This window comes from Hirundo rustica, chromosome 17 (genome assembly GCF_015227805.2).
Source record: "Hirundo rustica isolate bHirRus1 chromosome 17, bHirRus1.pri.v3, whole genome shotgun sequence".
NCBI lineage: Eukaryota > Metazoa > Chordata > Aves > Passeriformes > Hirundinidae > Hirundo > Hirundo rustica.
In genome coordinates, this window is record NC_053466.1 from 2,224,946 (window position 1) to 2,237,876 (window position 12,931).

General features: G+C 39.4%; 1 protein-coding gene across 1 annotated transcript in view; it reads right to left on the reverse strand.

Moving 5' to 3' along the window:
* Positions 1–12,931, reverse strand: part of DNAH10 (dynein axonemal heavy chain 10) — a 48,449-nt gene that overhangs the window by 28,348 nt on the left and 7,170 nt on the right. The window contains exons 13-34 of the mRNA XM_040081126.2: positions 12,444–12,613; positions 11,618–11,769; positions 11,073–11,237; positions 10,407–10,614; positions 9,370–9,526; positions 8,570–9,046; positions 8,253–8,411; positions 7,816–7,941; positions 7,634–7,736; positions 7,227–7,405; positions 6,435–6,646; positions 5,982–6,138; positions 5,315–5,548; positions 5,091–5,213; positions 4,086–4,319; positions 3,359–3,582; positions 2,591–2,860; positions 2,317–2,500; positions 1,909–2,043; positions 1,331–1,483; positions 575–763; positions 326–472 (exon numbers count right to left, since the gene is read on the reverse strand). Coding sequence (XP_039937060.1) covers positions 326–472; positions 575–763; positions 1,331–1,483; positions 1,909–2,043; positions 2,317–2,500; positions 2,591–2,860; positions 3,359–3,582; positions 4,086–4,319; positions 5,091–5,213; positions 5,315–5,548; positions 5,982–6,138; positions 6,435–6,646; positions 7,227–7,405; positions 7,634–7,736; positions 7,816–7,941; positions 8,253–8,411; positions 8,570–9,046; positions 9,370–9,526; positions 10,407–10,614; positions 11,073–11,237; positions 11,618–11,769; positions 12,444–12,613 — 4,158 coding nt within the window. The remainder of the gene's footprint in view (positions 1–325; positions 473–574; positions 764–1,330; positions 1,484–1,908; positions 2,044–2,316; positions 2,501–2,590; positions 2,861–3,358; positions 3,583–4,085; positions 4,320–5,090; positions 5,214–5,314; positions 5,549–5,981; positions 6,139–6,434; positions 6,647–7,226; positions 7,406–7,633; positions 7,737–7,815; positions 7,942–8,252; positions 8,412–8,569; positions 9,047–9,369; positions 9,527–10,406; positions 10,615–11,072; positions 11,238–11,617; positions 11,770–12,443; positions 12,614–12,931) is intronic.

Consider the following 12,931-nt stretch of genomic DNA (forward strand, 5'->3'; position numbering starts at 1 on the left):
GTGGCCACATCACAGCTTCCCTGAGCTGCAGCACTCACTGTTCAAAAGCCAGGTATTTTTAGTCATCCAGAGATATTCATCTGGCTAATTACATCCTGGACTTAACAAGCAGGAAAACATCTCATTTTCCATAGATGTCTCTACTTTGACTGGAGTTATAATGGCAGAGAGCACAAAGAAACTCAATAAGAACAAAGTGAAATAATAAGACAAATAACACCAATGTTCCTATTTCCAAACCAGACAAACTACATCAGCTGGGGAAGCACATCCCCTTTCTAATGAAAAAGATGATATGCCCAGGGTAAAGAAGCAGTAAATCTACCTCACTGAGGTCTGCTGATCCTCTTTTCAATTCTCCAGCCATTACCAACACTGACTTAAGAGCCCGCAGTCCAAAATCATAGTGATGTTGTTTAGAAAGCTGTTCCCTTGCCAGCTTGTACAGCACTGTCATCTTTTTGGCCAGGACCTGTTTGAGATTTAATTTAAATTATCACAAATGTGGACAATGTTACTGGCCATGCAAACATGGGTGGGTACATAGGCATGGGTAACAAGAGAATTTTCTTACCTTTGCTGTAAGGAACCCTTCAGAAAACAGCATTATTTCACAGATCTGCTGAAGATCTGGTACAATGACAACCACAGGCCTGAAGAGAGCTTTTACAGACTCAGGGAGCTCAGTCCGTCCAGCATAACCAGGATTCATTGTAATAAAAATGCCAATACGGCTGTCAAGGGAAATCTCCTGTCCTTCAAACTAAAGGCATAAGAAAACATTAGAACAATGTGAACTAGGAACTAAAAAAATATTATTTGCTCAAAGAGAAAACTAGTAATACTGGGGCATCCACTTAGGACAAAGTGCTAAAATATTCAGCTTTAGACAGGCATCTTGATACAAACAGTGGGATAAATGTACCTTCTTTAAGATATTTCACAAGCCTCAGATGTTCTGTCTGAGGTTTTTGAATTCCAATAAGCATCAGTAAATAAAGCCTCAGTAAATAAAGCCTCACAATCCTTGTCAAGTGAAATTACTGCTGCTCCTCATTACTGCTAGACTATTACCCCATTTACTTGCTATTATCCTATTAGGATCACTTTTATCTCTCTTCACAAAGGAGGAACCTAGCAAAGGATTAGGCAATCAGCAAGGATTTAACATCTTTCAAACCAAAAGTACATACTCAGGAGTTTAAAATGCTCAGCACAAACTGAATTACAGAAGCAGCAGCCCTTTGATCTAATGATGGGGTCTAACCCTGTATCTTGGCATGAAAACCGAGATCAGCCTTCACAATTACTCTTCTTTTTTAATGTTTACCTGAAATCTTTTCCACCCATTCATTAAAGCGTTCCGGATCGTCTGAATCTGGGAAGAAATGACTGAAAGCACAGAAGCGTCGATGCGATTGAACTCATCAAAGCATCCCCATGCACCACACTGAGCAAGGCCTGAGAAAATTTTACCCATTGCCTAAAAGGAACAACAAGAAAAACTTCTCAGCAGTGACTATATAAAGCATTCAGAGTCAAAAAAATTTGGAAGACAATAAAATTCTTAATGGTGGATAAACCTCTGGATGTTCATCAGTCATAAGGTCTTGCAATAATTACTTGCCAAGTGTAGATTGCCTATCATAAACTTAAACACACACATACACGTGTATCTATTTAATGACTGTATGTAAGCATTCAGTCATCGCTCTCCTGCTTGAAAGGGCCTGAAATTCCTTCAGGAATTTATTCAAAATCGACAGTTTTACTAAATTGAATTATCAAACAGCGCGGTATCTCTAAGGGAAATACTTATGTAGAAGTTCAGAGTATGTCCTTATCCTGGGCACTGATAAAGAACAGAAATTGGCATTTTATCAGAGAACACAGATCTTTAGCTCTTACTTTGAAGTCCATGCCTTCTCCACAGTTTGTCACTACACACAGCAAACCCAGTGCTTTGGCCAGATCTTTGGTTGTTTCTGTCTTCCCTGTACCTGCTGGTCCTGCTGGTGCTCCTCCCAAAAACATTGATAGAGCCTTCAAAGACAAACCAAAAAGCAAAGCAAAGCTTGGATCAGATTTATGTTAGGTTGGTAACAAACCCACAAATGAACCCTTGGGTACAATAGACTTTAAACTTTATCTATAAATCCCTTCTACATTGTCTTTGAGGAAATGAGGTGAGAAGGGTACCACAACCGATTCCAAACACCTTAGCGTTCACACTGGGAGACAGCAGGAAGAGGCAGCAAAACAAGGATGCGACTGTCGAAGTGTAACAAGTGGTTGGTGAAATGTCCTCGAGCGCACCTGTGTGAGGGTGAGGTAGATGCGGTCGGTGAGCGGGGTGATGACGAGCCGCCCGTTGAGCCCCATGTACTCGTAGCCGTAGGAGAAGGCGCCGGTGCACTGCCGCACCATCAGCTCGTCCGGCTCGCGCTCCCAGTAAAACCGCAGCTGGCTCTCCCACTCGAACTCCTGAGCCTGCAGAATGCTGCATGGAGACAGAGCTCACCTGAGCCAAAAGGATGGCGGTGCAGCTTCTAGATTGGGTGTTTGCTCAGGAGTAGGAGGTGGTGTCTACCTGTCTCTGACGAATACGTCAATGATGTCTCTGGCGTGCACGTCGATGATGAGGACGGTGTTGTATTTTTTCCTGTCGTTTTTGCTCAGGGGCATTGTAATGCGGGTAACCAGGTCATCGATTTGCTTGTGCATTTTTTTAGCATAAAATTTCATTGCCTGCTTTTCTCCCATTTTCACTTTCCGAAAGACATCCTCTACCTCCCAAGTCCACCACACTTGATTAGCAGCAAGCACCATCATGCCTTGGAAGAGCAACATCCAATCAACTCTATGGAAAACACATATAGTGAGGGAGGCTGAGTTGCTGTTTATTTTAAGTAACTGATCAGGAAAGAAAAAAAAAAAAAAAATACCCACACAACAAAAAAGAAGTTCCTCCTGTTCCTGCAACAGCTACAACACAAGCCAAACTTTTCAGAGATACACAGAATTCTATCAAAGTATGCTGTGGAATTTCAAAAGCCTAGGAAATATTCTGATGGAAAAGCTGCTTGTTCCAGGTATAAAATTGCCAACTGGTATTCATTGTGAGAAAAACCTACTGAACACACAACACCAAAAATAAAACTCAGGACTCAGGAAAATAGATATGAGAGATTATGCCTTCTTCATAGTTGGTTAAAATAGTACACTGGAATGTATTCATATCCCTCCACATAGAGAAACACAGACTAAATTGGGTAGGAATTGTAAAATTATGCCTTAACTTTTCTATATCACTAACACATCAGTTTATTTGTGTTATCCTTGACACTGATTGTTTCACCTGCTTCTGTCTTCACAATATCGAAAAATGGCTTCCTTGGTGAGGCGTCTGTTGGTCTGTCTCATTTCCTCCAGCACCACTGTCATCCAATTCTCCACTCTGCCTGCAGCAGGGACATCCTTCCGGAATTCCATCACCTCCCCCTCAGCTGAGATCATGGCTGTGGCAATCTTCTCATCATTGTCACCGTCCTTGAACCTCAGCAAGGCTATATTATCGAACATCTGAAATGCACCAGCAAAGAAATTCACCAGCATTTTAGAAATAAAGCCTCCAAGATGAAAATGTATGCAGCCCTGGCTCTCCTCCAGAGAAACGGATCTGACTCCTAAATAATCAAATACAAATGCTGATATATAGCCAAGCAGCAGAACTGCAGAATATCAAGCAGATAATCAGGCACAAATGGCATTGATTTTTCTTTTTTTCCCTAGAAAATAGGAGCTAGGAGGAGCTACAATCTCTGAGGAAAGTTGTTTAATGATAAATCATTCTGGTGTATCTTGAATGTTCCTCTGCCATAACTGCTACCAACCAGTGTGAGAGGCAGCAGAGACTGTGCATCAGATTTGATCAGGTTATTCAGAAGCTTCTTCAATATGCTGCCAGGATTCTCTTTGTATGCAAAAAGTATTCATGCATCCTTTATGAGCATGTACTGTACAGTCTGTTAAACTTTTTAAAGCACCCAAAAGCACAAGGCACTGTGGAAAGCCAGACATTGTACCTTTATCATGTGTTCCTGGACACAGAGTGCACTGCTGCTGCCAAGGATACTGAGCAACTCATCATCAGATATAAAGAAAAATCTGGGGAAAGCATTTCGCTTGGAATCCAAATAATCATTCAAGCTTTTTTGGCATTTCTCCAGAACATTGTTTATATGATGGAAGTCTGACAGACGATTTGGGGCTTCACAGCATTTTTTTATCGTCGGGTCTTTTACAGTTTCATCCATTATCTACACAGGGAGAAAGGGAAGTTTAGAAAATGTTGAACAGCAATAGGCTATATTAAATTATATTTAATTCATGACAAACCATGCAAACAGCACAAGCAGTACAGGCCCTTATGGAAGTGAATCAAAGGGTTTGAAATGGTTTTGAAATGGCTTTGTGGTGCCGCAGTGCTGTATGAAAACATGAAGGTAGTTTTGAAGACAGAACTGTAAAAGCAAGTGTCAGCCAGACAAGCCTGTATCCCCAGTCAGGCCATCTTAAGCACATACCCGACTTTGCTCCTGGACACAATGGTACTTCAAGGAGTGATCAATCATATTTCAAAATCACAGTACTCTCTCAATTTTGCACATGGGAAACAGAAAAGAAAGCCATAATCATACCAGGAATATGTGTTCAACTATGGGGACAGTGGCATGAAGCAGCAAAGCCTTTTTAGCATGTGCATAGGTCCTCAATCGATAGGAACACATCTAAGAGTCTTCTTATCAAGGTAAAAGTAAAAAGCTGTAAACAATGAAAGGAAAAGGAGATTCTGCCTACCCCATGCTGCCAGCCAAGGATCTCACCTCTGCCCATCTTAGCTAAATCAGGAGAATTCTTCTGGTTATGACAGATGTAAAGGAAAACACACAATTCCTGGGTTCCTCGATCTCACATTCATTGAATTATAGCACATTATTTTCAGAAGACTTATAGAAGTCTACAAGTAAGTGTGGAACTGGAAGCAAAATGGACTAAATAATTATGGTGATCACAAGTGAGCTACTTGCCTGTTTAAACATCTTGTCCACACGGTCAAATATTTTGACTTCCTCTGGAAGCTGTGATCTGATATCTGCACTAACAAAAATGCTCTCCAGGTACATCCATTTTCTCTGAACTGATAGCCACATCTAAGAATCAAAGGTTATCATAAGAGGAAAGAGAAGTACAATGGAAATTTTGGATTATAAATAATAAACATTAATTAATTTGTCCAGCGCTTTCCTCGTACCTCGCTTACTTCACCAATCAATGACAGAGTTTTTTCCCATTTTTGAGCAGATGAAAGAAAAGGACCCACAAATCGACTGCCCAAAAAACTCTGAAGATTGACATTGTTGTCATCAAGAGTCTCTAAAATTTCCTCTACAGATCCCAGAATAAAGCCTCGTGTCTCAGTGCCTTTGGTGTACACTTCTACAGGGAATTTCATATTTTCCCACGTTTCTATTATTTCCTTCATTCCCTGCAGGTGAACATAAAAAGATGCATATTTCAGTCTTCAAAAACTGGAGAACTATAATCTTAGCAAAAAAAATGAAATAGCTAATCCAGTAAAATTTTTGCACAGATTTTCTAATTCTGGTTTATAAAGAAGGCTTTATTTCAAAGCATGATAGCAAGAGAATGGATCCTTCTTCAGATGCATTTTCATAGGACAAACTTTCTTACTGTAATCATAGAAATCCAATATGCTGCTGCCAAACCCAATTCTGCAAGGATCCTGTGCCAGTAGGAGCTCCTTAACAGAGCTATAGATCTTAGCTCATGTAGCTCATGGCACCTCCCTGAAGATGGCCAAACTTGCAGTCATGCCAATTTAAAAATCTTAAAGAAAACTGATTGTTGTCATCTTTGTCTTTTTAATTTTACTATGATTCTATAATTCAATACATTACCTTCTCAATGCTAAGCTCTTTAACAGCAGTGCCAACTATATCGCTAATAACCTCCTTGTGTCTGTGAAGTTCCATGGCAAACATATTTTGCAAAGTGAACGTTTCTGTTTTCATTTCAAACCTTGTTCCTGTTCTCTCCATAAGGTCTTCCCAATGCCTGTTTTAAATTGACACATCAGTTTAACACCATGATACAGTAAAAAGAAAAACAAAAACAAGTGTAACATATAATAATGAACTCATGTTTAAGCACCCTGCTGTTTAAACAAGAACTACTAGTTTGAATACATAAAGTATCCCAGTCATGGCAGCATCTTTCATGCTATTGCACAAGCTCATTAGCCAGAAATAAAATTCCAAGCTCCAGGACATGGCATGACCCCAGTAATGGAAACTGAAAGTTCTAACATCAAATACTTCTATATATAGTGATGTAAATAAATCAAAACAAACCTTTCCCTTAAAGCTTTATTTTTCAAATCAAGCAACAAAGGAATGGAGTTCAGAAAAGCCTTCAGTTTTTTATCCAGTTGGACAGCTATTGGCATACCGCGCACTTTTCTGGGCAGCTTCCGAAGGACTTTCTGAAATCCTTCGGTTCCATCCTGAAGAACCCTGACATTGAGGTTTATCCAGAGAGTCTGAGACCATTCCTCTTTAGCTGCCTGGAAATAAGGACATTAAGATGGGGAAAAAATCATATTCCTTTTAGTTTTAGCCCCCAAAATGTAATTGTATTAACATTTTACAAACACAGGGAGAGACAAGTCCATATCCAAGACAGATTTATAGCCAAACACAATCACTTGTATAAGAAATAGTAAAAAAGGAATATGGAGAACAGGAACATATTTTACAGAGCATTTAAATTTTGGAGAAATTAAACTTCTTTAAAAATAGTTAAAGCCTGAGATACCCACTGTCACCTGTACACATCCTATATCCAAAAATAGTTTCACTGAACTGACCAGGAACCATGTTCAGTAAAATGCCATCCAACAGTTATTAGAGCCTGGGAGAAATCTGTTTCCATCTGGTGAGTGGATGTGTTTGTCCCACCATGGAGACACTGACAGTGCTGCACTAATATTATTAAAATCATTTCACAGGGCATAGCTTATTGCATGCAAAGGCTTCAGAGCTGACAGTAACCACGGAGCAATGCATCCTCTTCTTCTGTCCCCCACCTTCGCTGTGTGTCTGTGCATGAACACAGTGCCCCTGCAGACTCAGTGTGACACTCACTTTTAGCTGTGCATAAATATCATAGACCTGCTTCAGAGCTTTTGCATCTTCCTGTGCTTTTATTAAGTTCGGGTACGCCGTTGCTGGCAAGCCCAAAAGTTTCTCAGCACTGCCCAGTTCCCGCTGCCTTTTTTCCAGTCTCTCTAATTCTTTTTCAAACATAGCCATGAGTTCTAGTCCTGGGAAAGGAGAAGATTTTTTCCAGATAAATCATCACAGGGTTCATGGGAAATAAATAAGACAGAATTTGCAGATAGTCTGTAGATGTTCCAGTACTAAAAATGTTCACATTCCCAACTGAGGAGTTTGTATGTTAATAAAGAAAGCATCGTTTTCTTGTTTTATATAAAATTTGAATTGTCTGAAGACTAATATTTTCAAAACATCACACACATTAATCCATTTACCTTTATCAAGATCATCCCCAACAACACCAGGCCCCTCAGTCAAGAGTTTCTGGAAAAAATCTTCTGTCTCTTTGGTATATTCCTCAACCTGTTGCTGTGTCACCTAAAGAGAACAGCGTTTAAATAGTTCCATTAAAAAGCTTCCGTTTCTAATTGTTTTCAATACTAATTACAAATATTACCTTTGTGAATTTTTCTTTTACACCTCCTTTACAATCTAGGTTACGACTAACTTCTGCTGCTTCCATCAAGAGAGTCTCCCACGCTTCCCTAAGATGGTCAGACTTCTCTTGCTCTTCTTTAGATACCTAAAACAGAACAAGTAGCACCTCTCACAAAAACTAAGCAGACACACACTTTCAAAAGGAAGTGAGGAATATGTGCTCAGGTTATAAATTTGAAAAACACAAAACCAGTACTGAAGCAACCTTAATCAGATTTAAACACATGCCATATGTCCATTTTAAAGTGGGCATACTGATTTGAGAAGGGAATCCCTCCAAACCTCAACAACACTGTCATTCTGTAACATGTCTTGAAAGGAAAATGCTTCTTCATTCACATGTGAGGCATTTGTGCCCTTAGCTGAGATCTGAAAGATGATCAGATGTGCACTTACTGGAATATTGTACATTGCAAGAGTTCTGTATCTCTCCCCAATGTCCAAGTATCTCAGTTCCACCTCCATGGTTATACCTTTGACCACCCCAAACGCGTTCAGGACAACTCTGAGATCGTCCAGGGTTTCAGGAGGTCTATTCACATTCTCTGATAATCTCTGTAAAAAGTAAAGATCATTTCCAGAGTCAACACTGACAAAGCAATTGTCAGAATTACAATAACGAATCAAACACAAAACACAAGCGAATAACATGCCAGATTCATTTTTAGTCTATGTGATAAAGATAACAGAAAAAACAAACTGAAGACACCTACCTGAATCTCATCTCGAAGGCTGAAGAGCTCCTCTCTCACTAACTCATTAAGCAGCTTCCCAAGTGACATCACCCAGCTTTTAGCATTCTCCTGCACTGCAGAGGCTAAAGGAGACAGCTGAAGCCTGATAAATTGTTCATCTTTAATCAAGGGCTGTTGAGTCACTTCCTGAGCTACCTTCATATAGAACTGCAACTGCTCATCAAAGACAACACAGGCAGGCTTTTCTGCAGCTAAACGGTGCAGGACTGCACCTCTGTCTGATTTCCACAGCAGCTCATACCTCTTCCATTGGTTCAAACACTTGCTGAGAGAAGCCAGGAGTTTGTGGACATTCTGAGTGATGAGAACAGCCTGTTCAGCTATCAGAGGGCTCTGGGAGATGTCACTATAAAAGCTGAAAGTGACAACTTCATCCACCTTGACGTGCTGAGGAGGGCATTCGATACACGTACCGTGCATCCAGCGTACGAAATGCTGGAGTCATAAAGACAGGGTCAGAAAACAGTTACCTTGCTGAGTCATTTTAGTTAAATCATTCATGGAATCATTTAGGTTGAAAAGCCCTCTAAGGTCATTGAGTCCAGGACTGTCAAGTCACCACTAAATTGTACATGTCCCCATGTGCCACATCTACACATCTATAAAATTAGAACAATGTACCGGATATTTTGATTTCAAGATAAAGCAAAATTAATCTCCCCTTTGACATTTACGTTTACCCAAGCATAAAATAAGATTAGTTCATTATAATCACAAGCAAATTCTGGAAACAAAAAGAAATATTTATCAAAAATCACCTTAGTGATCTCAACACAGTCTTGGATAAATTGCACAGTCATTTTTTCAATCTCACTGGCATTAGGTTGCAGGGTTATCTCAGTATCAGATAAAACCACTTCTATTTGTAGTAGTGGCACACTTGCAACAACAGTTGCATTAAAAGCCTGTAAATTCCTGAGAAAGGAAAAAAAAAAAATTAGTGTCAAAGATAGAAATAATCAGGTGCTGCCCCCAGGAAAATGCTCAAGAGAGGCTGCAATTTTCAAGTGTGTGCTTAGATCTGTAACCTGCGTTACCACTGATTCCAGCTGGAAACACTGATGTGTCTGGGAGAAGAACTGTCCCACTGAACTGATTTAATGCAAAAGCTTGACTTGCTAAAAGAAGTTGTCGGAAGGAATGAATGGAGATATTCTGGTGCAAAAGGATCCTGAGACTGTGGTCAACTTCCACTGCATGAGCCCAGACAAGAAATCGCAGCAAAGTCATCTGAGCATGGATCAGATTACAGAACATGGATCATGGGAAGAAGAGAGGGTTGGGAAGCTTACACAGATATTACAATAGTGCTGCAATGCTGTAGTGCAATAAAACCTCGCTTGCAAGAGAAGCCTTCATAATATCTTGCTCCAGCACTGGCCTCAGCCGCTGCAAAACAAGTAAAATCTTTGGTTTTGGACTCATGTCCCAGGCACTACAGGGAGGCACCTGGCACTCAGACACCAAGTTCTCAAAATCGTGCTCTTTAAGAGAACAAAACCTTGATTTTAGAGATAAACCAGGGAAGTGCAACTACACATATGGCAAAAAATGTGTCTTATTTCTCTCTTATGCCAACAACATGCCAATATCCATTTTCTCAGAATCTGGGTTTCATCTGTACCTTGTTACCAGTTCTTCATTCTTCACAGGAAAAAAAAAAAAAAAGGCAAATCTTACAGAAGCTGTAAGTCACAGATGGGTTCAAACAGAATGTCAGTACACACAACTCATCAACAGAACCAGGAGAACCTGAAAATGACTGGAAACCTATTAAAGCAAACAATTGACTTACTTCACAATTAACTGTGTCAACGCCTGGTAAATTCTGTTTTCCCAAGATGCATAATAGGAAGCTAATTTTGGAGATTTGCCACTATTTGTACTGGCAACTCGTCTTTCCACTTCTATTAGCTGTTGTGGAATTGCAGAATACTTTCTAACCAGTTGTTCCACTTCTTTTGCTTGTTCACACTTAACATAGTCAAAAAACTCTTTTGCTCCTGCAACAGATACAAAAAATAGCATTATTAACTGCAAAAGATCTAACAGTTTTATACAATGGAATAATTACCTGGGTTTTATTTGTGAACATGAAATTGATCTTACATAATGATAAAAAGTATCTTCACTTATAAATACTTAATTTAATAATATTTCAGCCCTCTGAAATATGAATTTTAATTGGAATCAATTATTTAATAGCAACCTTTGTACAACTAGGAAGTGTTGAAAGTAATTTGATCCATCACCCATTCAAGTGACAGAGAGATCTGGCAGACAACCAGCTTGCTGCCATTTCTGAGGAAACCAGTTCCACCCTCTCTTACACCCTGAATTACTACTGTTACCAGTTTAGGTAACAATTAAGAGGGTTGATCTTAGCAACTGAAACCACAAAGTAGCAGACAGAAAAAAATACAACACCACAGAGCTTGGAAATGAAAATATAAAGACTTACCAGGAAGTTTGTCACCATTTTTTGAACGTGGAAACTTCAAGAGGTCTGTTGATTCTATGGACTGAAGTTTGCTGCTTATGTCTTCTGAAATATTATGAATCTGATGGACAAGTAACTCTAACTTCCCAATGGTTTGTGTACATTGGAGAATAAATTCACCAATACCTTGAAATAAATCATAACCATTTGGTTTTTTCTCTTTTAACAAGTAATTCATGAATGCATCAAAATTGCCACAACCAGACATGTTTTAGCTCTAGGAATGACCCAAGGTTTTGCAAAACCAGATGTTTTCTCAGCTAATCCTTCCTCTTGCTCCCTTATAGCTTTTAGCTAAGGGTTTCTAACCATCTCCAGTCTTTTAAATATAAAAAACCACACGAAATATCTCCTGGTTCAGAGTTTGTCTAACCTGCTATTCTGCCCCTGTGGCAAGAGGATGGATCTTATGTTCTGCCACCATAAAAAATAGACTGCAGAACTGAGGAGATTATTTTAACTGAAAGTAAACATCTGAGGCCATTTTAAAATAGTATCACCCTTACCTACAGACTTCCACGTGAGTCTTTTGTGTCCTGATTTCAATATTCTCCAGAGTTCTTGCACATAGTGATCAAGAAGTTTGGTTTCTGCTTCATTCATCATCCCCATTAATTTGTGATAGCGATCCAGCATGGCTTTCAATTTACTTGTGTACCTAAGGAATGTAAGAAACACAAAACAACAAAACACAAAAAATGATGATTTTCTTGAAAAACAGCTCCAAACTCCACCAAAGAGCAGAGAACTTCCATCCTTCTACTCAGACTTCCATATAAAGCAAAATTTGCAGAACTAACCAGTGAATGTGTATTGATTATAAAGGTAATTTATTTCCCACTGAAAACAAAAGAAAAGTTTCATATGGTTGGACAAACCTCTCCTGCCCCAGCTTGAAGCACATTAGAGAACTGAACAGGTGAACTTTAAAATCCATTTAGGGACTTCTTGGCACATCTCTGTGCTAAATGTCTGTGATAATTCAGACACAACTGACTCATCCAAGGCTGTACAGGAACAATGCAATAGTGAGTTGAAATGAGCTGAAATCTAAATGGTAGTAACAATTCATTGCAAATTATTTTCCTCTCAGATTTGGACAAGTTGTTAATTTGTATAACAATCCTACGGCAGAAAGGATGCAAAGAGAGCCAGAGGAAAGCTTAAAAGAGCAACATGGCCATTAGAAATCCTACCCTTAAAAAAAAGAATCACTAAGAGCTCTCATATTTCCAGAATGTGATGACTCAGGGCCTGTTCCAGTTTGGAGTGAAAGCGCTTGGAATGCAGCCATAAGCTTGTAAGTGAGCAGATATTCTGTTCCAGCCTTACCTAAGGTATTTGTCTTCCTGTAATGCCATGTATCTCGCCATTTCTGGGACTGGAAGCCCTAGTTGTTCCATGTACTTTGTTTCAACAATAATCTCTAGGATTTCAGGAGAAAAATTCAGAGTGAAGCAGACACTTTTCTTAGTGGCATCAGGCTCCTCTGTTGCAGAAGTCTACGACACAAGAAAGAGCAGCAGAAAGGAGAGGAACAAACTTGCGTTACAAGGTAAAGGTGAGCTTTTGGAGACATTTGATAAGGCAGTAGGTAAAAGTCAGAATGACTGACATTCAGAGCTTGTGGAAATGCCTTTAAAATGTGATAGTAGCCTCAGCAGTCTTGGTTCAGAAATTACACAGAATTACCTTTTCAGTTGTCAATTTCAAGAAACAAACTGAATCACCTCTGTTTACACACTGCTGCAACCAGATACAACAGAAATTCCAGAGGAGATTCAGAGTCAGACAAAAGTTCTGTAGGAACAGGATTTTGC